The sequence below is a fragment of the Corvus hawaiiensis genome, chromosome 26, assembly GCF_020740725.1.
Source record: "Corvus hawaiiensis isolate bCorHaw1 chromosome 26, bCorHaw1.pri.cur, whole genome shotgun sequence".
Lineage (NCBI taxonomy): Eukaryota > Metazoa > Chordata > Aves > Passeriformes > Corvidae > Corvus > Corvus hawaiiensis.
The window spans coordinates 17310447-17337441 of record NC_063238.1 but is presented as its reverse complement, the minus strand read 5'-3'; the positions used below and the strand labels follow the sequence as shown (position 1 = coordinate 17337441).

Here is a 26995-nt window from a genome sequence, read left to right as displayed (position 1 = left end):
TGAACTTTACTTCCTCAAAAGGTATCAGCAGCAGGAATATCCTGGGGCTATTCCAGGATAGCTGAACATGACGAAAGCTCTCTCTATACCATGCTGAAGAGATATTCCCTTGTTGTCTAGGTCTCTGATGTTTTAAGGAAAGAGGCAGAGTTTTCTTATATGTATCTGGGTCAGTAACTACACTTGTTTTCCCCAGTGAGATTTGGTTTTCCAGTCACTTTACCTCCTAGCATACACTATATTAAAGGCTGCTGTTTTCTTAGAGCAGCAACAGCCTCAATACTGAGGTCTCTTTATTGCCCTAAGAGGCAAAAAGAGGATGGAAGTAATCATGGGCTGATCAAAATGTAACATAACATGACTCAACTGATGCCAACTCAGTTTTTTAATCCTTAAAGTCATTATTCTATCTGTAAGGGCGGACAAAGAAGATAAGAACAGTAAATCCATGATAAAAAGATGGCAAATGGGACCTTATCAATGAAAGAAAATATAGTAGGCAATGCAATAGATCAAAGAATTCAGATAGGACTAAATACTCTTTCAAACTAGAATTTCACAGAATTTCTCATCTTTATCAGTATACACAAAATTCTTTCTTCAGCAAGACAAAGATTCTTTAAAGACATACATCAGGTAGCACCTGTGTACATTACATGGTTGTCGAGCCATGGAAAAAGTCATTAATGCATTTGGAACACAATTTCAGGGACATTTGATGTTGACACGATTTTTCATATTGTCATGGACAAGTTTGGGGATTCAGCTTGGAAAGTTAACACCTTGGAAAGGGACAGACAGTATCTATGGCTGCACTTGCAATAGCTGTTGACTTTATCAGTGGTTCCCAATATTCAGAAGTAACTGCTCTGATTGTCTCAGCTGCCATTGTGCTCTGTCATTGCTGACATGTATGAAAGATCCCATGATACACTGAAAAGAAGAAGCTGAAGAAAGTGACAGACAAGTTATATTTTTTCCCCTTAATCTTTCCATCCTTGTTTTACCTTTCCAATCCCCAATTCAGCACTCTGGCATCACTGACATCTCTCTGGCAGCACTCTGCCATCTCCTCCTGGGTACTTGCTGCACACCTTCCCCAAAACACATCTGCCTGCCACATTAGCCACTACTCTCTTTTTCTCCTCTGATATTTCTTCTGAGTCAAATTTACAGTTTTAGACCAAAGAAATATTAAGGATCATCTTTTCATATAGAGCCCTTCACGAGGTGGTGGTGATTTAACTTGTCAAGCTACACAAGCCACCAGTAAATAAGAATAATGAGATTTCCTCAAAGTTGCTTTATAGGTAATAAGTTTTCCCAGTGTTGTTGTCTTCAGGGATAGTATCCTGCCTTGATTCCTGTAATAGTGAAGGCTACAAGAAAGACCCCAGTGAAAAATGGAATGTCTGCTGCTCATTTTGTGAGAGGAAGCTTGGAGGCATCTCCAGAAGGTATGACTGTGGCTGGCTGCCTCGCCATGCAGAAAACCCACATGTGCACTGCAGCCTACTGCAATACTTTTCCTGACCATCCTCCTCAGCAGCGCCAAAGCAGGACAGCCTAAGGTTCCAACCTTTTATTTCACAAAAGCTCTATCACCACACATTTGCCAGTGCCCAGTAGCAAGACAGAGCTTGTTACGATGGTTTCCCCTCACTCAGTCATTGCGTCCATGCAATGAAATGAGAAACCAGCCTATCAGCTAGATATTATCCTGAATCAAGCATCCTGAAGGATCAAGCATCCTATCATCTGGTTGTGCAGAGAAATGTATGCATGGAGACTGGGCATGTATCTGTAGGTAGGTACACGCAATCATATAGAAATAGCCTTAATCTGAATTTTGTTTATTTAGTGATGCAAGTTTTATAATTAGTTGTGATAGTTAATTTTAATTCTCATAAGTTATAATATTTATGGAATAAATAAAATATGCTAAGTATCAGTGCCTTTACTATAATCTAAATCAAAGTTACAATGAAAGGAAAACATTTAAGATTAGCTTAGAACTTAGAAGATTTATGTATGATGTTGTAGCTGAAAATAGGTATAGGAAACCTTCATCCCATTCTTACAGACAGGTAAGTAAACACATTTTTTTTGCATGTATTCCTCTAGCAACAGTTTTGTACCTGAGACAGAAATTGGATATGGGGATTACTTCAATTTTGCGTTAGAAAAATACCATCATGTCTCTACATTTTCTATTCTCCTCTCTTATCTGACGTGCTTTTGAATTAAGTAGAGAATGAATTTATACCTTTTTTAAAACATTAAAAAAAAAGGGGTTAGGAAAGCAATGGTTATAATACTCTGAGGAGTCTATGAAATCCAGAAGCAGAATTTCAATGAATAAGAAAAAACCACAAAGTTCACTTTCATTTTATGCCACAAGTTCAAGTGTGGTAGTGAGAGGTCGTGAGGAGATATAAATCCCAAGGTTTACCCCACATATATTGGAAATTATATACTCAATATCATTTCTTATTTCTTATTTAGGGGAACCACAACTGCACAGAAAATGTAGTACCTGCCTACTGTTTAATGCAGCTGCTACCATAATCCCTTATATTTCAGAATAACAATTGCTTGGATGAAATCTATCCTTCAAAAAGCCTTTGAATGATATGAACAGGAGCAATATCAAAATTACTCAAATTTTTTTGTTTGTTAAGGTTTTTGCAGTTACTAATTAGCTAAGTTATTAATGAAGCATCCATGTATACAGTACTGGTACTTATATATTATAATATATCTGCCTATATATGTAATTTGTATCACGTCTGTGTAATATTGATATATTTTCTAGACTTGGATCTTAAAACTAAAGACCGTTTTAGAACCAGAAAACATCGCCACCCTCATATTTACAATGTGCATTCTGATCATGTTTCATTCTTTTTTTTTTTTGCCTCTGGACAAATCACAGACCCTCCTTGGGGTCAGCAGGGGTGAAAGCCAGGTTCTCTTCATAAAAGCATTCTTAGCAACATCCTGTGCCATTTTAATGAATTACTGTATCCTTGCAACAAAAAACCCTCACAACTCAGCTACCCAGGCACAAATTTTTTTATTGTACACTATAACCAGGCTTGGACAGGAGAGATTGCAAGAATGCAGCTGGGTATAGAAAGAGCTCCTGGTTTACATAATAATGGTGACAGTAATTAATATGTTAAAAAGAGCTAGATTAATTATAATTTTCCTGTATATAAATAATTTTCTTTCATTGCTGCTATGGGAACAAAATTTATGATAATTTATTTTATTGAATGTGAAGCAGATGATTGATTTCTGTTGCAGAGATTTTAGCAGAGCTCTGTCCTGCCAAACTTTCTACATTCAGCACATCCATTTCTTTTGAGCAAGACAAAATGAAGGAGATCTATACTGATTAATCCACAAGGACCAGAAACTGAGGTCAGTGATATAGCCATATATATCCCTCTGAAAAATAACAATGCTTCTCTCCAAATGAAGTCCAAACTTATCTGGTTTTGAATTGATATTCCTTCCCCCCTGCTCTCTCCCTGAAAACACAGTGTGTAAATGGCATTTTTCTTAGAGGAATGTCTTTTCACATCTTCTGACATGCTTTCCATTTATAAAGATTTTAAAGGCATTCTGATGTGCTTTTTACTAGATTTTCTTAGAGCAGCAAATACTTCATGACCTGACCCACAGCACATTTTCACTTTGCCTCAGTCACCTGTTCCATAAGCTTATGTTGATACTGAAATTCCCCCATCTGATGCCATAGCAATTCAAAAAGTCAAAGAGGTGCTCGACTGGAAAGTCATGCATTTAGAAGCCAGTGAATTTTCAGGGCTGGAGTGTTGTAAATGCACAGCAGAGACACATGCAAGCTTCTCTTCCCCCCCTGCTAGCAAACTAGTTAATTCTAAAAGTTGTGATGTAGGAAAATGCAATAACTGCCCTTAAAGTTCTGCTATCACTGGCTTCCTAATGCAAACCACATAAAAAAGTCCACCAGGGGAAAGCATGTCAGCCTCATCAAATCAAAGGTTACAGCTAGCCACTCATTAAGCCCTGAATAAAGGATGCTCTTCTGAACTAAACTTATATTTGATCTTTATTTCTTTGTTGATATCATCAAGCAATCACTTTCTCAGGGTTTCCATAGTAACAAGTGAGCTTTTTTTTTTTTTTTTTTCATTTTAAAGCTCTTTCATGCATCTAACAGAGAAACAGTGGGATAATTGGCATGGAATACTGTTCCTGCTTTCCTGGTATAATTCAAGCAAAGCAGGGTAAAGTAAAACATGGTTTTCAATGAAACTGGAGATTTATTTTCCCTCCTCTGTAAGAATATTAAAAAACTTTATAATTTACTTACATCTTTGGTTTCTGCGTTTGCTCTTGTACATAGTCATTCTGAAGAAATCCCACTTTCTAAGAAATAATTGCCTTGATCACAGACAAAAGAGATCGTGCTCCTGCTTTGCAGTGAGACAGTTGCTCACTGACAGAAGGTAACCAGCAATCTCTCGGAGAAAGGCAGGGTAATACCATTCTCCTAAAATCCAGGGGAGATGCTACTGGCTCTCACGATTTTCTCTATTACAAAGCTCAGAGGCAAAACATATTTATTTTCATACTTTTTTTCAAATGTGTTTGATACCAGCTAATAAAATACAGAACACATACAGAATCCTGTAATCTAAGTGGGCTAATATGGTATGCAATGGTCTGAAATCAAGATTCCTTGAAAAAGCCCTGACATAAACAAAATTGTATAAATGACCTCATAAACTAATAAAAACTAACTTTTCATTGAGAGGCCTTAGAACTATGCATATGAGTATGTTAAAATATTTTGGGTTATATTTTCAAATTTCAATTACATTTTCAAATTACTATTAAAAGAAAATCAACACATGTTGATCAATTAAATCCTGACTGCAAGTCTGAGCTCATGAATAGATTATTCAGGAAATATATAAAATGAAATTAATTTTTTTCACGCCTATGTTTACTTCTGCATTACCTTTTAATGATTTAATTTGGGGAAAGCTATTTAAATAACATTCTGCTGATGGCCCATTTTTATAGGTACTTCATTGCTCTCTAGTCTGTTGAATCACAAGGTCATGGGGATAAAGTGACATATATGTGGCATATCTGCATATATGTATATCACCATTTCAAAGAATCCAGATATCTTCCTAAAGGGAACAGAGGGAAGGGGACGAAAATTTTGCCATGTCAGGGAGCTGTGAATTAGTTTTTGCCATGATGGGTAGATGACATTCAAGAAGATGCCAGTGACAGTAATGGAGCTGAAAAGAAATTCCAGTTCATTCAGCAATAAATATTTCTTTAATAAAACTGCATGAAAGTATTTATTCACGTTTTAAGAAATTCATATTGTGAGCTGCCTGCCATCTTGATCCCAGATACCACAAACACAGAAGTGCCAAAGGAAAAAAATAAGTAGAGTGACTGAAATGTCTTGGAAACTGGTAATAGTACTCTTGTTCCTGCTTAAAATGCATATTTAGATAGCAGCTCTCTAAACTAGTCAAAGAAAAAAATTATCTTTGGCTTACATAAAAACCAATAACATTTGGTGTCTGTGGGTCATTCATGTTTCAGTCAAAGAGGACCAGTTTGGTAGCATTTATCTAAAACATTGACCTACAGTTATTCTCCTAATGAAAACAATTAAAAGAAATTAAAAAGAATGTCTCTCTCAATGTGTCTACCCTAAATTTATATTTTTGCCATCATTTTTTCACCTCTCAGATATATCAGAGATATTTTTTATATCTCCAGTATAACCATGTTTAGCTTTGTGCACCATTTAATTATCATTTCAGTTGTTCAGTAGTCACATATCCTCATATTGACACACCTCTAGTTACTGAAGTGAAATCTTTATATTTTTCTATTAATCTAATTTCCTCCTTCTGTCAAAATCTGACCACATACTTCTTCATTTGCTTTGGATTTGTATCAGCAAAGCTGAGGATAAATTGTAGCCTGAAGAAAGTGAAAGCAATGGATAATTTTTTTAGATTTCTTTAGTATTTCCTCTACAGTTGTCTCAAAATGCCACACTTGAGATTATACCATATCTATTGTTGAGGTCAGCAGAAAGGTGGGATTTGCAAAACAAATCAAAAGTGACAGGAAGGAAAAAATTAGGATAATTTTTCATTGCTAAGCATAGCAGCAGACAAAGTATTTGCATCATACAGAAAGACCCTGCAGGCCTTATCTTCAAATAGCATTGTACAGTTCATGTCCATTGGAGTAAGTATTTTTGCAGCAGTTTGTATGAACTGAGGATAATTCCACAGTTGTCCTGCTCTATTTTTCCTCTGAGTTAATTTGCAGCTGAATCAGGTCTGTGATCTGACTTAGACTACAGAGATCTATGGTCTCCTTCTAAATTTACAGCTTCATGTAGCAATCTTTTCTTTTCCTGCTCTCTTCTCTCATCTACCTGAAGGCTCTCAACCATATTATTCAGTTCAAATTTTCCTTCTTTCATTGATTTGGCAAGATGTCTTCAATTTTTTTCCTCAGCCCACATTAGATTGTAACGAATAACTCAGTTCTTTTCCTTACTATTAATTTCTATTTTTTTTCCATTTTTTTATCCTGTGTTTAACCTAGCCATATATTACTAACACTCCATGTTGTATTATGTATAGCACATACAACAACATGCATGTTTTTTCCATTGGTCTTTCATGCATTATTCTATTACAACATGTATTTATATGGAAATATCTTGGTAGTGGTATAATATAAAAAATTAAACTAAATGGAAATTTCATGGGATAGGGATTAATTTATTTTAAATCAATGATCCCTGAAAGCACAACCTTTATTGGTTTTTCTTTGTGTTACTTGGAACTCTGATTCTTCAGTACAGTGAAAGACATTTGTTAAAAATAGCATAAATATAGTCTGCCTGGAGAATCATTGTAGGTCTCTTCCTGAAAGAATATTGCAAACAACCCCAAAATTTGAATGTGCTTGCTAGCTTTGAGTAGGCACAGCAACCTCTTGTTTTTCTGTGTTACTGTTTTCTGTTAGAAGAATTTAAAATTCACTTTCACAGTGTTACAGCTTGAAAATTTCAGAATCTGGCATATGGCTGGTTAAATGCAACCAGCTTAGAGGGGTGGGAAGAAATGAATGGAACCTATGAGCAACAAGAAGTCACCTGGTCACATTAAGCTTATTACTTTTCTACAAAGATACATATTAGATGATTGAAACAGTTTAAAATATTATTTAAACAGTATGTAGGAATTAATTTGGTCAGTCATTGTTTCTGGTGGTAAAAGAGTTAATAATGTCCACATCTGCACATCCCATAACACGTCTTCTGTTTCTCTTCTCGCCACCCTACAGGTCCCAATAAAGAGCTTTTCTTTGAATACTGCCATAAATTTCTCAAACTCTCTTTTTTTAAGAAGAGGAAAAGAAAAAATATATTTAAAAAATATAACTGCTGACATGAATTTCACATACTACTCATCAATAAACACTTTGCCTGGGTGGTATGCTCAATTTTATTTTTAATGAGAAGATCTTAGACAAAAAAGGAGGGTGGAGAAAGCTTAAAGTCTATTCTGTCTTTCATTTTTTAATTTAATGCACTCAAAGAGTCTTCTTAGATAATAACCTTTTATAGCTTCCTCTACAGTTAATTTTATGATGTCATCTAAGAAAATATTACATCTATGAATATGAATTAATTTTTTCTTTAAATAAACGATATGTGTAAGGATCAACATTTAACCTCCTCCAAGTAATAACCACTACTTGATAAAATTATTGATGTATTAAAATCTTGTATGTGCAGTTAAATAATACTGTTAAATAATACTGTTAAATATTTATACAGCTATCTGAAAATATTGCTTTTTAACATGGTGTAATATTAGATAAATAAAATTCCCTTTAGCAAGAAATGTCACTTAGCTAATAAGGCAAATTTATGATAAGATATTCTGTTTATGATGTAATGAGGACAGAGCTTAAAATATTGGCCAAACCAACCCTGCCTAACACAGGTAAAATACTGCAAAAGCTGTGGCAAGTTGGATGAGAAAGAGCAAGTTTTGTACATCTTATGCCTACAACTGTAAGTTAGAATCAAGGAGTTACATAAATGTTTTTCAAGACACAACAAACCTGTCTAGCATTCCTGAAACGTATCAGGAATAAAGACCAGTGACAGTGCCAAAGAAGGAAAAGGTTTATTAATAGTCTAGCTGTAGATTAAAGGGCTCAATTCCACTGCCTAAACATTCATGTCTAGCACTACTTTGATGATTTATGGCATCTGAGATATTCACACAGTGCCAGGAAATATGGCACAGCACCTACAACCTTCTGGAGCACCCTGCCGAAGCCAAGACCATGTTATGTGTCTCTAGGCAAATATCTAGGCAAGGGAACCCTGCCCAAAGACTTTATATTCAATACCTCTCTCTGGTGACTGCCATTATTTTCTAGCATTTTTATATTTAGGGTCATTGTTTCTAAGTGTTCCCAACTTTAACCTTCAGGTCTTGACCCTGCAAGACTGAGTGCAGGAGGAATTATATGGAGAGAGAAAATGATGTGTGACTGAATTCGTAAATATTCTCAAAGAGGCCACCATTTGTTAGTACACAACCCACAGCTCTGTATACTAAGAACTTGTGTGGATAAAAGAGAAATAATGTATCATATTACTTTCAAATCAGCAATACTTCCCTTTACTAAGGACAGAACGCAGTTAAAGTGTTTCATGTCTTCCATTATTTCTGTTGGTTTTTACTCTGCCCAAGTGTTTGTATTCAGGAGAATATACAGTTTGCAAGATTTCATGAAAACTTCATGTATTCATCAAATGCTGCATTAGAATAAAATTTGCTACATTCACAGCACTTCCATCATCTAGTAATTTAGAAAAAAAAACAGAAGAATTTTTTTCTGGAGCTGTTTGATTTTAAGAAAACTATTTGGCTGCTTCTTTATTATTTTCTACATTTCTGCTGACCTGTTTTACTTTTCTTCAGCACTATCAGACAGTAATGACACTTCACCACAAAAGATCTTTTTTAGATAGCAGGAGAAAGCCCCTATGGTACTGGTCCTACTTTCACCGTAGGTAATTTTCTCTTATTCAATGAAGCTTTTTCACTAGAATTTCATTTGTCTCATTGTTATAGTAGCATTTATATTTGGTCTTTAAGGAATTCACTGTCAAGCTTCCCTCATTAGTTTGTCCTCTTTTTATCAGATGTCACTACAAGAATTTAACAATACGATCACAGCGGAGTTAAACAAAGCCTGACACCTTTCTCAGGTAGGAGCCCATACTGGCTCTTCCTCATGGCCCTTGCCCAGTTCCCAGCATGTTCTCATTCCTCCAACACTAGAAATACATTTGGATATTTTTCTGTGACTAATAATTTCCAAAGTTTAATGTGCTACTTCCTACAAATATAAGATTGGGATAAATGTGCTTGTCTAAAAGTAAAATTGATACCTATTATTAAAGAGAGGAATTTCAAAAAATGAAAAAAAAGTTAGGGGAAAAAACCCTAAATCAACCAAGTAGAGGTACTTTATAACTGTCCTTGAATACATGAAAATTAGACAGACAAAAAGCCATGAATAAGCCATTGTCTCTGCCTCAATGTTAACAGTCATGGACATACACTGTAGCGACAGAGATTTAAATCAGTTTTTTGGAAACCAGTTTTTTTACTGGCAAGCATAAGAAGGCTTGCTAAAGGATTTATAACAGGTTAGGTATCTCAGAGGAGCCTTCCTAGGAGATGGATAAGATGACATCTTGTAGTTTTTTCCCAAGTCTTATTTGTGATCCCTTTTGCCCAAATTAAATATCAATTGTCATAAGATTCAGCAGTGGCTGAGACTTGGTCCATGTTAGTCCTTCAGCCTCCCTAATATTAATGGAATATTTCAGGCAGGGGGAGACTGGTATGTCATGGGGGACTTAACACCAGCAACTGTGAAGCATTTAATGTCCTGTACCTATTTTTAAGGAATCCTGAAAAATGAACTTCTGCTCTTGACAGTGGACCAGCTTTTTCAACTGGGAATGAATGAGATCACCAGTGTTTGAACCCTGTTCTGTACCTTTTGAGCTACAGGCTCTGGTCTGATAACTCAGGAACCTATAGATACACATTAAGAACACCTTTCAGAATTACACTGTGTCTTCAATCACATTTCAGTAACTTCCACAAATTCAGAGCAGCTACAATATATGTATGTCCTATAAGCCTGAACCTTCACTTTACAATTCGGAACGATGGTTCCGCACCAAGAGTTGCGCCACAGCATTCTCACCAGTTCCAAAGATTGACAGGGGCTCTAGAGCTTGATACTTTCACAGCTTTAACTTCCTCTTTATTGTCCACACTGTCTTATATAACCCTTACGTGAAACTTGGCCAATTCTATTATGTCCTCTATTCCAAAAGCAAGTAATACAGTTCTGAATGCATGATAGTTCTTCCTTTTCTCAAAAAAGTACTGTACGCAGTAAGTACAGGTCCCCTTAAACTGGAAGAGATAACATCAAGCTTTCTGTTCCTTCATCTGAGGAATATTTAGCAGTTAGTTTAAACCAGGTATAATAAGATATTCCTCTCTAAAATGTCTGAAAAAATAAATTAAACTTCAGGTTTAGAATTAAATATTCTATATGGTAGTTTCTACAGTGGAAAAACATCTTCCCTTCTGCTTTGGCAAGTGGAAAAGATGAATCAAAGAAAAGATTGAATCTCAGATGAATGGCATTCTAACTCCTTTCACTTGCTTTACACGTTCCTTAGATCCAAGTGCGTTCCTCCCATCTTAGATTAGTTTCTTTCCTAATCCATCTCAGTTCTTGATAGGTTTGTTCTTGGCCAGTTTCCTTTTGGTTTTGAGCACTTTTAATGTTTTGTTTTGTTTTTCCTAAGTCCTACCTTCTTTTCATCTTGGCTTTAAATTTATTTTATCCAGGTTTTAACTAGCCCTGACAAGTTTTAGTTTTCTCTTCTAAATGCTTTGCTTGCTAGTTTGGCTGGGACTTTCATCATTTTGTATTTGATCTTGATGAGATCTTGATCTTGACCAGAAACAATACTTAATTACTTTCATGCTATTTCTAAGCCTCTGTTTAACAGTTGAGACAGTCTCAAGAGGTGGTCTACTTCAATTTTCACAGATTATGGACTAAGCACACCTCCTTTCCATTAAAAAAATTAATTTGTGTTCCAGATTTTTGTCTGAATATAAAACAATTCCACACAAAACTATATATTCTTCAGAATTTACATTAATATAATAAAGAATGCAAATGGTGTATAAAGAGGTGGTGTCAATTTTTCTAATCATTAAACTACGTCTTAGCAATTTGATTTATGAGCATAATACTAATAAACCCTCCCTATATTTTACCTCATCCTTCAAATTATCATAACGTTTAATATATTGCACAACATGCCAAAGTTAGAGGTCATGAAATTTCCTAAGTAGAGGACAAACATAGCCGTGTAGTTGGAAATATATTCATTAAATACCAAATTTTAGAAAAATGCCTATAAGATATTAGAGAACAATTTTTATCAATTATGAATTGACAATTAAAATTTTTATCAATTTGATTACAAGCACACTAAGAATATAATTAGGTCTTTGAAACAATCTTAATGTGTCTAGAATTAACATTCAAAATACCAGACTTTTTGGTCACTTGGTAATACTTTTACTTGTTGTGGAAAACTGTCAGAAAGACACTAAGTATTAGAAGTTTTTCTTCCTTGTCGTTAAATCTGAAATAAGTCATGGTGCCTGTAACAGGCACCAGTTTCCATCATCTCAGAGCTGATAAATCTTCAGGATACTGCAAGTATAGAACAGTAGACAAATGCCAGATGTGGGGCCAAAGCATCTGTACTGAAAATAAAAAAAATATTTAGGCTTTTAACAGACTACCAACTGCTTAATTGTATAACAAGAGCTTAACTGTGGATTTAACACAAAACGTTCATACATTTATTTCTAGAGAAATAAAGTACTGAATATTGGTGAGTTTCCATGAGAAATTTAAGAAAGCTGTTACTATCAATCTGTCTGGATTCTGCTTGTTACAAAATCATTCCACCTCAATATAGAGAGTTGTTTTTAATGGCAATTATACCCACTGTGTCATATTCTCCAAACAGATGATATCTATTTCAATTTGATTGGAGTGCCATGCAATTAAGTGCTGCCTTGTTTTCCTTTTCACATTGGTTTTAGTTATCACACTGATGAAACACTTCACCATGCTACATTCAATGGGACACACTTTCAGAACAGAATCCACTCTCGCATAACCCAAGAACATTTAAAAAATACAGCTCAAATTCATGTACCTTTATTCTGTTCAAGCACTCAGAAGTACTTGAATACTTCAAACAAGTTTTTTCAGGCATAACCATTTGAATAAACTGTTTGCTATCATCACCACTGCACTATGAGATCCTATTTTAAAGTTTTTATATGTTTATTGAAACAGATTTAACTCACATTCAAAATGCATTTTCAGTTCTTCATTGTGGTGAATGTTGTCTCCCTCTGTGTCCAAAACAGAGCAGGGAGAGCTTGAGAAAGATGCTCCTGTGAATAAACAAGGCCCTTAAAATGTCAATTTAGGGCTCACAGCAATGCAAACTGATGATGTTTTATGGCACAGCCAATGAACAGTTGCTGCTTCAACCTCTCCTTTCAGACTAATGCTTTTTTAACAGCAATCAAGAGAAAGCTGAAAATGTTCTGCTTTCTTTTCTCATTGTATGGGATCTTTCTTTTTCAGTGTGGGGGACTCAGGACAATTTTAGTCATAATCAATCAGTGCAATTGCTGTCTTGCAGAGGGCGAATAAGGCCTTTAAAAGAGATGAAAAGTAGAAGATTGATTTTTGGAGTGATGGAAAAAGCTGTATTGTAGCAATTCACCACCAGACCATGCTAAAGGATGCACTATTGGCACACATACAACAACATCCTTTGAATTACAGGGAATTGCAAAATACCAGAATGACTCCAACTTCTCAACTGCTCAAACATTTTGTTGTGTTTTTTTAAGGGTTCATGTGCATGTGTCTGTGTGGGGTGGCAGTGTGGGGAAAGGGTAACAAGGAGTTGTTAAATTAAAATTATTAATGCATTTGATTTAATGTCTTCATTAGATTGGAGGACGGCAGGGGAGGAGACAGCTTTTCCAGAGTCTAAATTAGACTGCATGTCTTTGGTGGGATTATGTACATTCTGAGTGTGTTGAATTCATAGGTTCAGATTTTAGAATATGCCAGCTATATGTCAATTTCTCTAAACACTACAACTGGTTCAAAGACAATTTCTGAGACAATTGTATCCTACATGGAAACATGATTTTTTCCACTATGCTCACAGCAAGCCAAAATATTGGGTTTTGTTTTAAATTTAAATCAAGACTGGCACTATAACATGATAGTGCTATGTAGCATTTAATAGTCTTTCACTGAAATGCTTTAACTATGTTCACCTGTTTTTGGTAAGTATATCAAACACTTGAAACACATTTTGCATTTAAAAAAAAAAAAATCTGGCTAATGTCTACAACCCCAAAATTTTACAGAAATTAAGAAAAAAATCATGGTTAGTTGTAAAGGGCATCAGAATATGCCTTTGCATGATAAGGTACTGCCAGATCAAACATTGTCTTGTAAGGAATGTTTCAAAATCACAAAAAGAGGAAATTGGAAAGACTACTACTTCTCACCTTGAGGTTTTGCTACTAAATATCAGATTATATTGTGAATTAACTGAAAATGCACATAGCAACTCTGTTCAATGTTCAAATCCACAAAACAGAATTGTGTTCTCAATGAACTGAAAACTAATTAAAAAGAGATGTCTATACAGTAGAGGAGATAAAGAATGCTTTTATCCCCTTGTGGACTTAGCTTCTTAACTCTTTACCTGGATGAGAAAGCATTTTTCCTGCTATGTAAAAATGTGAAGCTAAGGTATCCAAGATGTTTTATTAAACTCTACTCTAAAATCATAGGCGATGATGAATTTAGGTGACAAGTCTTCTATTCCCTGTTCTATAGCACCTTGCAAAGGTAAAACCATTCTTGATGGTATGAGAATAACAGCTTCTGCAGATAGTCTGTTCAGAGAAGATACCAAAACTATAGGGATACGTAGAGTAATTTTTGACAAATCTGTCCACAGATCACTATCATTCTTGAAATTTTTTGTTCGTGGTTCAGCTATACCAGATGAAATATGCTGATATTTTTAAATGAAGTTTAACTTTTACAGATAAGAAAAATATCCCTTTGTGGTGCTGCAGCAAAATAAGAGAGGGATTTAAGAAAGGCAGTGTTACTACTCACCTTTAATCTCTCAACTGAAGTTCCTGCTCATGTCTTAGCATATAAAAGGTGTAGTGGATTATTTTGAAACTAATATTCATAGGATTCAGTTTAACTGATGTTGCACTGGGCATATAGGTCACTTCTACCATTACTGAAAGAGTAAGGTGAGTTTAGAAGCTTGAACAAGGTTGGGCATGAGTGTTATCTATATTGACATCTAAACAATAAAGGTAAGAAAAGTTCAAAGTCCTTTCAAAAAGTGTTTCCTCCCTCCTGCAGCACAGGAATTTATAGAAAGGAGAATTACAATTAGAATACCTTAAAATGAGAAGCTTTGCTGTGAAGTATGACAGGAACATTAAACTTTGTGGGATGCTAATTAATATCAGACAAAACATTAATCCACCAGGGTTTTTGGCACACAATAAAAAAATGCTATGAATTTTACCACATTTTACACTAAGTCCACACCTCTCATTTAGGGCCACTTACACATTATTGTTTGGAATGTAGACCCCAACCAGCCCAGATTAAATTTACTTTACCAGTACAATGCAATTTTGCAATCTTATAAATCCAATATCTGGATTATTCCACTAACAAAATTAAAGTGATGAGTCCAGATTGTTATTTATTGTGAAGGAATGCTATACTTATGACCCAAATATTTTAAAATATGAGGTTTGAAGAGTAAACATCCTGTTGTACTTGGAATCAAATGCTATTAAAAAGAGAAAATGAGAATATTTTGATTTGATTTTCTTATTGACACTGAACTTTGACCCAGTCACATCTGCTGGTGGTTTGACAGGATTTGGCAGTGTTAGATTTACAGTTGAACTTGATGAAGTTGAAGGTCTTTTTCAAACTAAATGATTCTGTGATTCTATGGTTCTATGAATAAATGAAAAAAGAGTTATGCTTTTATATTTTCCCAGGAAGCAAGCAGATTGATTGAACCCGACGAGGATTCATAGGTGCTTGCAAAAGGCAAAACAGAAAAAACCAAAATCATGTCAAGCTTATGATGAAATCAACTTGTTCCAACTTTAATGTAAAACACACACAATGAAAACTATGATTGACATTTTCAGCAACTTCCAGTAAACATAAAAATAAAACCATGTGGAAAACTGAGGTAGGTTTAACTGATACAAAATTATTGCAGAAAGCATTGCACTTTCTCTGAGCTGTACTGTGAGGAGAGTTTTCTCTTTTGAGAGTTTCGTATGGCTTCTGTCAACACTACAGCTGAATATTTTGAACAGCAATCAAAATACACCAGATTTGACCAGATGGGAAGAGAAGGTGTTGGAAATCAATGCACCGGATGGAAGGGTCCGGTGTAGAAATATAGTCTTGCCAAGAGGAATTTTGACAAATTTTCTAAGTTATATACCCCCCCTGTAGAACAGTGCCACAAACCCCACAATGTTCTGACAGCAGCAGAACATGTGATGATTCTTATTAAAGAGATTAAGATTTTTAAAAAGACTATGAATACACAGGTATATTCAGCAATTCTCATTCAGGCTAATAAATGTTAGTGAAATACTTTTTCAAATGTTAATAGAAGCATTGCTTCTGAATAATATTAAATTAATAACCTTTAAAAGACCTGACTTCAGGGAAGGGGAAATAGGATTATGCTTCTCATAATTTATCATGCAGAAAACATACAGTGAGGTTCAAGAATGCAGTATTTTTTATCACTGAGTTCAATGTGAAGAAAATAATAAAATTTTCAGCTGTTGTAAATTAGAGGCTATTATATGACTTAGTTGCCTGCATTCATGGATGACTGAGTTTCACGATGTCAGAAGTTCTATGTTATGCAAAGTAAATCCAGTGAAATCATCAAGATTATTTTAATTTAAATTAAATAAACATTTGGCTCACAATTCTTAATTTTCCAATTCAGTGAACTTAATAGCCTAATCTTTCCAATAGAAGTAGGAATTTTATCTGTAAATGCTATCTCTGGCTGACATATGACTAATCATGCCATTTCACTGCCCAATTTTTTCTCTTTTGGTATGATCATCTTGCTGGAAGTAGTCTTGAAATTTTTAGTGGCCTCAACATTTCTAAGGATGACTGAACTAGAATATACTAATGTGCAGGCCTTCAGAAAAATGCTGAAAATAAATTTAAACAAAGAAGCTTCTAGGAGTTTACCTAGCAATTGCACCTAAAAAGTGATGTGCCTTTAAATCACCATCTAGAATCTGTCCTGAGGTACTAGCAAATATAGGGCATCATGTGTCAAGCAAAATAAAATACTGCAAAGGAAAGCAGAATTAACTTGTCCTAATAAGAAATACATTTTTTAAAGTTCAGTTCACAATGCAGGCATATTTTCTTGCAATCTAAAGTTATAGGAAATGAAAATAATGGCTTTAGCATTTGAAAATAAATCACACATATTGAAACATCATTATCACAGCTTATTATATACTGAGATTGCTCCATTCCATCAGAACAAAATTATCATTGCATTTTAAAGGCTTGCCTCACTAGAAGTCTTGGCAGCATTTCATAACAATCCAATTAAAAAATTTAAAACAAATACATGAATTTGTCTACAATGGAACCACTAAAAACAAAAAAATTCTGACAAGCTGAACAGATTAATCATTCAATCTCTTCTAGTAAATGTTAAGTAATTTAAACAAATGGACAGTTTATTATTTAAAAATTATCTTTATTTTTATAACAAAGTTAGTTGTAACAGACAAATGTTAGAACCAGATGCTACATAAAAAAATACTTGCTTCTTCCAATCTCCAAGCTTCCCTTTCAAATTTGATTCTACATATCAGTAGGACCTAATCTGTAAAAAACTGGAAGACACAGAGAGGTAGCCTATGCTAAACTATCCTGTGTGTAACTGCTCTGTATAATTTAGACAAAGAAACTAGAAGAACATAGGTGGGATAGCCCCATTTATTATAAAGCGATCTTTGTGAGTGAATGAACAAATTCCTTTATACAATTGGATGTAGGATTCAAAAGGTGATTCAACATTTATATGAAAAATGGGACTGTGTTTGAAATGCAGACATGAATTGCAAATTAAAACTCAGCCATGACCAAGATGATAATGTTCTTTCCTTAAATTTTAAGTTCTTTACATTGACACATTGCAGACCATTATAGAGACTTATCACCAACATATTCATAATTTCCTATCCAAATTAGCAATTAATTGCGCTCCAGTGAGCCTCAAAATCTGGAGTATGAGAAATCTGTGCTCTGATCATGCTAATAGCAACCTGAGACAAATCAACCGAAAGGAAAGTAAGGATGAAAGCTCATTTTCCTCCAAATAATAGGCTGCTGACCATTGGCTATTTTGTTTGGACTTGATTTATAATGTATTTTTTAAGCTGTAGCTTATGTCCTGTTGCACAAAACATGCATTTTCAACAATAAGTGCTCTGCAGCAGATTCTTTTCCACTGTATTTGGCCCCTCTTCCCAGAGATGATATATTGTGCTCATTCTTCTGCAAGTTGAGTCTGCTTTTCAACTCTAACACCAAAGAAATGTCTTGCTTCTTCTACATTAAGGTGTCATGTCTATCCATTACACAAATTTGCCAGAATGGGCAAGATAGATGGGACCATTTGTGTTCAGTAAGTGAGTTTATTTTTCCCAGTTCGTACCTGGAACTGTCATTCATATCCATGCTTATTTTCTCAGAGATAGATTTCACTCATTTCCCATATAATTTTCAATATTCTCTTTTTACCCTCCACTTATTTCTATTATCAAAGTAAAAGTTGATAAAAAAGGCTATTTTATCAGTTTGGTCATTGTAGAAAATTTGTCTTACATAAATTTAAGTATTTGTCTGGTAACTGCACAGCAAATTTGACCTTTTTTCTTTTTTCTTTTTTCTTTTCCTCTCAGTAATGGTGCAAATATTTATCTTTCCTTATAAATGTCATGTTTTGAAGATTATAGTTTTCAATAAGAAATTCCTAGTCCATCCTGTACTTTTAATGTTACCGATCACTAGTTGCCTTTTGCTCCTTTCCTGTGTAAGAATTTTGACTGGGAAAGAATTCCATGTAGCCAAATATGTAAAACTTGAATCTCTTGTAACACATTTCCTCAATTTTCTATAGGCCATTACAAAAAAAACCAAACCAAAACAAAATCAAACAAACCAACAAAAACAACACCCTTACACTCCCAAACCATAAGTTTTCTCCAAGGTGGGAAATCTTCATGGAGGGGGATTTCCACATGCATATTTAATATGCCTAAAGAATCAAAACAACATGTTTGAGAAAAGGCTATATAACAGTAATCTCAAGAACCAGATGTTAACATTTAAGCATGAAACCCTGTGCTGGTTTTGATTGGGATAGAGTTAACTGTCTATGTAATAGAAAAGAGCTGTTTTCAGCACAAACACTGGTAAAGAGATGCTTTAGCTGTGACTGAGCAGGGCTTGCACAGTGATCAGGCCTAGTTTTTGCTTCTCACACCACCTCAGCAGCGAGTGGACTGGGGATGCATGAGGAACTGGGAGGGGACAGCTGGCCCCAATGGGCCAATAGGATAATCCATACCATATGGAATCAAGCTCTGGGGAATCAGAGAAACTATGCAAGTGCAACAGGTGGACCAATGATCTTAGAGGTCTTTGAAAGCTTCTATGGCTCTATAAAAGGAAAACTGTTGAACATGATGAGAAAGGGAAGAACACCAGTATTCTGGAAAAGATGGAATGAGACAGAACATCTAGTTTTGTTATCAAAGTTTTAGTTGAATTTCTCCAAAACCACATGACACACGGCATTTTCTCTTTTGGTTCAGGTCAACATGGACTATTGCTTTGAGAAAACTTATTTCAGTCAATTGTAAGTCACTGCTGCCTGCATAACTACCTACTTTATTTATAACACAAATAAAGTGTTGTCTTCCTTGTCCTTCCTCCCTTACTTTCTTTTGCTTACCCTCTCTGAGCCCCTGAAGATGGAAGGACTCACAGTTTCTGCATGTCGGAGTCAAATGTCTCAGAGGACCAACACATTACATGAAGTCCAGGCTTGAGGGTGCTCAAAAAAATAACAAACAGCAGGCAAGTATCTCCAAGGAAATCAATCCAGGTTTCAGGTAATTATGCAGGTTCCTCACCCAGACTTTCTAAATCTCTCCCTCTGACACTTGTGGATTTGTTAAATAATAGTAAGACTCTCCAGAAATAATTTTTCCTTCTTTTGCTTGCCTCCCACCTCATCAAAGACCCTCTCTTTTTTTAAAGGAAGTGTCTGTATTTCCCAAAGTGCACTTCAGTAGATCAAAATGTGTCAAAACAGTTTGCTTTTGCAACCTGCCTGAACTGCATGTATGGAAAAGAGATCATGGGGCTGCATCAGTGACTTTTACACGGGTGGTGGCACAGACTTCGTACAAGGATTTATAATACAAGGCAGAGGGCGTGACCTTAGTTATGGCGCTTTGATCTAAGGAAAAACTTAAAAATGATAAAATATTTAAATCTCTGGACCTTGTTAGAGGACCAGTTCAGTCTCACAGCTTTGTCTCCAGTGCCATCTGCTGACACGAGCTTCCATTGCAACTCCCGAAGAAAAAGGTTCCTCCAGAAGCGAATTCTGCTGAGTTTTGTGCCTGTGGTAGTTGGTGTTACCAGAAATTTCTTTTTGAAGGGATTAATTTCACTTACTTTTAAGATGTTGTGTTGCTCTTTGTGGGAATGTGGAAGTTTTCAGTAGAGCTACGTGTTTGTTTTGCCATCACACGGTACAAATGAAGATGTTTTTCTGATTCTCAGTGCATTCAAATGAGGAAAAAGAGGAACTATGCGAAAATTTTAAAACTGCTCCAGACACAGAACAACCAGGTTGCTTAAATTCAAATGAATTTGACCAAATTATGCCCTGAAGTTGTAATTTGACATTGTTATTGTTTGATCTGCTGTTTTTTAGGTAAGATATTTCGGGTCTCTCTGAAAACCTTTTACACCCAAGAAAGATCTTGGCTTTTATTCACACTGCAGTTGAAGTGTAAACATTATACTAGCTTTAGGTTGGTTAACTGGTAAATCTGCATAGCCAAAAGCAAGCAAAGCAAAAAAGCATAAGCATAATTTTCGATTACGTTCCATATTCTTCTTATACTATCATCTAACAAAAAATTCTATAATACTACTGATACCCACACTTCTTCCTTAAGGTGGCACCTCGAAGGGGAAGAGCATAAAATGCAAATACTGAATTTTCCAGTATGAAAAAATGGACAACACCTACCGGAAAAAGGATGTCTGGCAAACATCAGGACAAAACTAGCAAATATATTATTTTTGTTCAAACTCTAAGGGATCTCACCAGACTTTTTACACTGCTCTGATTGTTATGTGCTTACTTGTTAAATTGGAAATATCGATGTAAGAGAAATCAGAGTCCTTATGTGTGTTTCTTCCTTTGACCCTCTTTCCACATTGTTGCATCCCTCCCTCTTTTCCTTTTGCTGTCTTCTCGTCGCAGAAAAGTGAGGAAACCTTGCCATCTTGTGGTCAATGATAGTTATTAGTCCAACAGAAACGCAAAACAGAATGCAAATACTGTAGTGGTCACCATGAGAGCTGCAAATTCAGTGAATTTAAGGAAAAAACCAGAAATTAACAAAGTTGTTAAGTTTAAAGAAAGCGTCATACACTTTTGCCAGTTTTTTAGAGATTATGAGAATAGAAATGGCTCAGAGCAAGAAAGGATAAAATAGGGTGTGATGTAATTTTTTTTTTTTTTTTTTGATTCATCTGACAAGCTCTGTTAACCAGCTGAGACACAATGAATATTTTCTTTTGACAAATAATTGACATTTGCTAAGCAATCCTATGGAAAATTCACAAGTTTTCATCAAAAGTTTAGACTTAGATGAGCTACAAAAACCTGTTTAGTCTGCTATGGATCAGCAAAGTATCTGTTTTTCATTTTGCCTGAAACCCCAAACATGAAATGTTTAAAAGTTGCAGCTTCCACAGGGAATGAAGAAGATACAGGCACCAGATTTTGCTTCCAGGTGCTTCTCACAAGATATGGACAATTTGTAGTGGCCACCTCCCTGCCTTAAGGGTGGTCCCCAAGGAGACAAAGTGTCCAGATGGTATACATTGATGAAGCAGATCCTCTCTCTTTCCATTTATCACAGTGAAGAGATAACAAGGTCATATCTGTGGTCTGGTAATTTGTGTCTGCTAAAAAATTCACCTTCAAAATTACATTTCTCATTTATGCAAGCAGCCAGTCTTATATTCCCCTCACCACCCACAATGCAAGAGACATAAATTCAGAGTCATGTGCATATGTTAAACATAGCTCTTTTTTTTGCTTGAAGAAGTTAAAGTTTTCTCTGCTGCTATGATCTTGTAATTTCTTTCTCCAAGTCTTGCAACATATTCAGTGTGGTTTTGCATACGAACCCATGCAGTTATTATCACCCTTCTGTTAAGACAGAAAAATTCTCAAAAAAGTTTTACTATTTTTCATGCTCTTCAAATGACAAGCTGTCATCCAAGCCCCTGGAATATTGAGGGTTACTGGCAGTGACATGTAATTGAGGATTTCTGGATGTTGAATACCCCTTAACAACACATAGAGGGTACCTGAAAATGAAACACACTTAGGAATTTTCTCTTGCATCAAAGCCTATCATGGAATAGCCCATATCAGCACAATTAAACACTTTTATTCCAACACAAGGTAGCTGCAAGCAGATATAAAAATGGGCCTTGACTCAAGATTTATTTCAGAATATGCCTTAGTGTTGCCAGATGAGTGATAGTTGACTCAAGCCTAAATCATCCCAAGATGATTCTAAAAACTTGTGCTCTGGATGATTTAGGTCCTGAGCCTGGGAACATTCCCTGGTTCAGCTTAATTACCATTAGGTGTGGCCAAACATTTTTGCCTCCATATTATAGTGGTGGATTTGGCTATGAATCCTGAAGGCAAACACTGAGTTATGAATTATTTTCTTATTCATAAAAAGCTCATTTTGCCCATATGAAACTTCTGTCGCAAACAACAAAAATATTCTACTTGTTCTCTGTTACCTACTTGAAGAAGAGAAAAAATGGCTGAGGAGAATTTCTTGAGGAGAGTTCAAGAGAACTGAAGTTCTATTGAATTAGGAAAAGAAGTATACCTGTGACATGGCTCAAAATGTTCTGGAAGGTTTTTTCTATTTCCATTACTTCTATTTCTATTATTTCTATTATTTCTATTATTTCTATTATTTCTGTTATTCTGTTCTTTCTATTTGTATTGCCATTTCTATTTCCTTCTATTTCTAATTTCTATTTCTATTTCTATTTCTATTTCTATTTCTATTTCTATTTCTGTTGTCTTAATGTTTATCATAGCACTGTAGCTAAAATTAGGACATGAAAGCCTACATTTGATATGTGGCATTTGAGTTCTGTTCAGGTGAGATAGAAAAAAAATTAAAACTGCGTATTTTTTAATGATAGAGAACTTCTGCATTATTAAAAAAAGAAAAGATACATTGTCAATAAAATGTTGAAATACTTCACAATAAAAACAAGATCCATTCTACCCTACCTGGAGGCAATGGCATGAAGGGCAGGATAGCAGGTTTATTTCTAGGAGATTTACATGATTCTTGAAATTTCTCTTATGAAATTAAAAGCACAGTGTTGAAGCTGAAATATAGGGAATTTGTTTGCAGTCAAAGGAAACTATTATAATGAAGTAATCCACAAGTAAGAATGATAAGGGTTATCTTTGAATTGAGGGTTTAATTTAATGTCCATCCTAGCAATTAGCTTCTTTGCATGAATATAAAGAGTTAGGTAGACTGAATGTGGGTAGCAACAGTCAATCCTCAAAACCTGTCTTAGCTGTTCCACCAGCAACATATCTGAAGAATTCATTTGAAAGCTGTGAAGCTTAATTTCTTAAGAAAAAAAATGAAGATAATAAAAACCATGAACAGAGATATAAATAGAAATATATTTGTTTAGGACTCTTTTATAACATTGTTGGTTCTATATAAAAAGCAGTCTGAGAGGTTCAGACAGTATGTACCAGCAATGTCCCTGAGGTCTTGGCTACAAATAATTTCATCATTGGAGTATTGAACAAGAAGATGGCAACTTCTGCCAGGTTTCCGCATGCCTGGAGCAGAGGTGGGTAGGTGGAATAGAAGAGAACTGAGCATGGCTCTGGACCTCTCCTCTGCCTTGCCTCACTAGGTCCCCAGGGACTCTACGGACCATCAGATATGTACTAATTTTAATTTATTCTGTCCCTAGGGAACAACTTAGTGACCATTTATTGTGGAAGCTAAAGGATTTACAGCACTGTATGCCAGAAGTATGGATCCAAAACCTCTGTTCAAGGTTTGTGTTGTAACAAGTTCCTAACCATAGGAAAGGATTTAATCTGAAAAATATCTAATTGTAGTACAGAAATGTCTCCTGAAACATTCCATCAGGTTTGCTTATTTGAATTAATAGGATCATCATGAAATAACAAGCAAGCCATGGAACTTGTCTAGACCATATACAGACTCAGCCTAGCTTGAAGATGGATTTTGATTATATACCTATACACAATTACTCTTGTCAAGAAATTGAGCAAAATTCTCTATTTCCTCTAGTGTCAACATATTTTAAGAAGCTTTTATTCAAAGACCATTTTCAGCAACTAAAAAACTATGCTACCACATCAATAACTTACAGTTCTTTAAGCAGAATCATTACGTCGGTCTTTTAGGCTAGAAAGAGTTTTGTTTGCTGCTAAGAGGGAAAGTGTCCTAAAAGAAATGCATTTTATGAAAGTGCAGAAAATTTTCCTGAATATTACATAGGACATAGTTGCTTGAGAACAAGGAAAGTAAAATCTTAATTCTTATGGACTAAAAATTGCCACGTTACTACTAAACATATGTGGCAAAATTATTTACTCCCTGTTTTTTACAGTATAGACAGCAGAATACTAGCAGTATCTTAAGAAGCTCACTATCTTGGAGTAGCACATGGAATTTGAGCAAAACATGACTAATAGAAACTTTTGATTAAGTCTATGTGCTTTCTGTAAAGTAACCTTTAACCTAATAATGCAGTTAAGAAATTTGATCACCAGGAGGAAGTAACTTGGGCAATATACAGTGAAGCAATCTAAAATACAATCACCAGAATGAACAGTGGGTTAATTCCTCATTCAAGAGCTTCTTCATAGTAACCTTAAGTATTTTGCTTTTACATATATCTATGTACACTTCAGGGTTCTTCTGTACCTAGATCTCCAAAATGCTCGTCCAGTCCCTTGCTGCAATGCTGCAGGGTAAACTACTATAGAGCTTTCTATTACATATGGGAGTGCACAAAGGCAGACCAAACACACACAGACCAAACACACACAACTGCAAGCCTCTGTACAAAATTAAGTTTGTGGCTGACAGGAGAGTAAAACTGAATGACTGGAAGAGATTCAGCCATCAGACAGATCTTCATGCTTCTGCCTGCTCTGTTCTCTGTATGCTTTGCCTTGGCAGTGGTAATACATAAGAAAAAGAGCTGAAAGATTTCAGTTCTAGGGCACCATCGTCTGGGTTTTTACAGCAATTGAGCTGTGATACTGGGGCCATTCTCAATTAAATGCCCATTTAACGTCCTCTGAAAGAGGTAAAGCTTCAGAACAGAGGGAAAGGATTGCCTGTTTTATTAAGTTTTGAAGGATGGAGTAAGGGGATTACATGGATTCATAGGATGGTTTGGGTAAGTGACCTTAAAGATCATCCAGTTCCAACTCCCCTGCCATGGGCAGGAACACCTTCCACTGGACCAAGTTGCTTAAAGCTCCATCCAACCTGGCCTTGAACACTTCCAGGGGTGGGGAATAGACAACTTCTCTGGAGAACCTTTTCCAGTGCCTCATCACCTACATTTCCTCCTAACATCTAATTTAAATCTACCCTCTTTCAGTTTAAAGCCATTGCATGTGGGCAGACAGTGTCAAAACTATAAATTCTGCTGACTTGACAGAAATTAAGTCATCTGTTCTTCCTTGTAGAAGATATCCTACATACATATTGAGTATCATTGTTAAAGAACCTGTGAAAAGACTGCAAAAGATCCTTAGTACAGTTAATGGGTGTCACTGTGCTTCAATAAACCTGTAACATTGAGAGTGATGGGGGAAAAGATGGTAAAAAAAAGAGAATCCCAAATAACAATGACTGGAGAGGGTAGTCGGCAATGCATAAAACGAATCCAATAAATAAAAAAAAAAGTACTTTTTCTCCTCTCCCAGCTTTGTAAGTATCATAATTATGAGTTTACACATGCCATGACTGGAATTTGCTACTGAATTCACCCTGCCACACACAAGTGCTCTGGAATGTCAACTTTATTTTTGAAAAGAAGTTGTCTGACTCATCTAACTGCAGAGGGCTAGCTAATAATACTCAGCTGACTTTTCAGAGAGCTTGAAACAATGGCTCTGATAGGGGCTAATTGCCTCTATCACCACATTCACGGCTCTCTGAACCTGCTGCTCTACAAGTTAATTATTTTTCAATGTAAGACAAATACAGAATTCAGTGTGGAGAGAAAATTCAGTGTGGAGAGAATTCAGTGGAGAGAGTTCATTCCACTATGGCCAGATGCCAAACATCTGCTTCACTGCTCTATTTCGTCCTGTTATTTTCTTTGTTCCTTCTCTTTTTTCCCCCCACAAATAGTACATCTTGAATTTTATTTGCTCTTTTACTTTTCCCTATTACAACCAAAAACATGGTTCAAAAAAGAGTGAGGACAAATATCCATTTTTTAAGCAGAATATAAGTAGAACCAGAAGTTCAGATCTGGCCACTACACAGCTCAGGAAAGAGAGGAGATGCCAGAATGGGTCTGGCTGAGATGCTGAGACACCGAAGACCAATATAAATGTCTGCTTCCATGTCACATAGAGTATAAGGAAGGGACACATGACTTATGGATAAAGTCATCTGTCCTGTAATAGTAAGATTGCGTTGATGTTTTAAAGTGACAAACTATTCTTATTTGGAATTAAAAAAGCAAAATCTACTGTGGAATGCATGACTTCTCTTTGGCTGTTATACTTGAGTGCTGAAAACTTAACACAGGGGATAACTGTTTCCTAGCATGGAACTTCTTAGGTGTCCAATACACCTGAAAAATTCTTTGCATAACTAGACAATAATTCAAGAGCTTATTTTTAACCCTGACTTGTAAAGATCACGGGCCATACTAAAAGATGTGACTTGTAGAGGTGGTGGAGTATCTGAAGCTTGTCCCTGGAGATTTAACACAAATTGTGTAAATTTTTTCAACCATTGCAATAAAGTTCTTTTTGCAATTTGCCTCATGAATGCCTCATTCTCTCCTGACAACTTCAGGACAAGTCTCATCTGCAAGTTGTCCCAGGCTCCCTTTCTGACAAAGTCGGCTATTAATTATAACGGGATCTAACTTGGGAATTAATTTATTACAAATTTAATTTTTGAAACTCACTTCCAGATACATTTGTAGTTACAAATCATCCGTAGATTCCTTCACAGAGCCGGGCTAT

The 26995-nt window shown here is 35.5% G+C and overlaps 1 protein-coding gene and 1 long non-coding RNA gene across 10 annotated transcripts in view; one reads left to right on the top strand and one right to left on the bottom strand.

The window, feature by feature from the left end:
- The window catches only part of RALYL (RALY RNA binding protein like), a 388415-nt gene that overhangs the window by 108832 nt on the left and 252588 nt on the right, over positions 1-26995 (bottom strand). Inside the window, exon 1 of one of the 9 annotated variants that reach the window (XM_048329280.1) lies at positions 4364-4512. The exons of the other annotated variants lie outside the window; for them this stretch is intronic. Within the exon in view, the coding sequence (XP_048185237.1) occupies positions 4364-4400 (37 nt within the window). The 5' untranslated portion in view covers positions 4401-4512. Of the gene's footprint in view, positions 1-4363; positions 4513-26995 lie in introns of those variants that run through there. 9 annotated transcript variants of the gene reach the window in all.
- LOC125338458 lies at positions 1591-19495 on the top strand. Its single transcript, XR_007199857.1, has 4 exons — positions 1591-1807; positions 3310-3426; positions 15342-15541; positions 19383-19495. It is a non-coding gene; the product is annotated as an uncharacterized LOC125338458 (long non-coding RNA).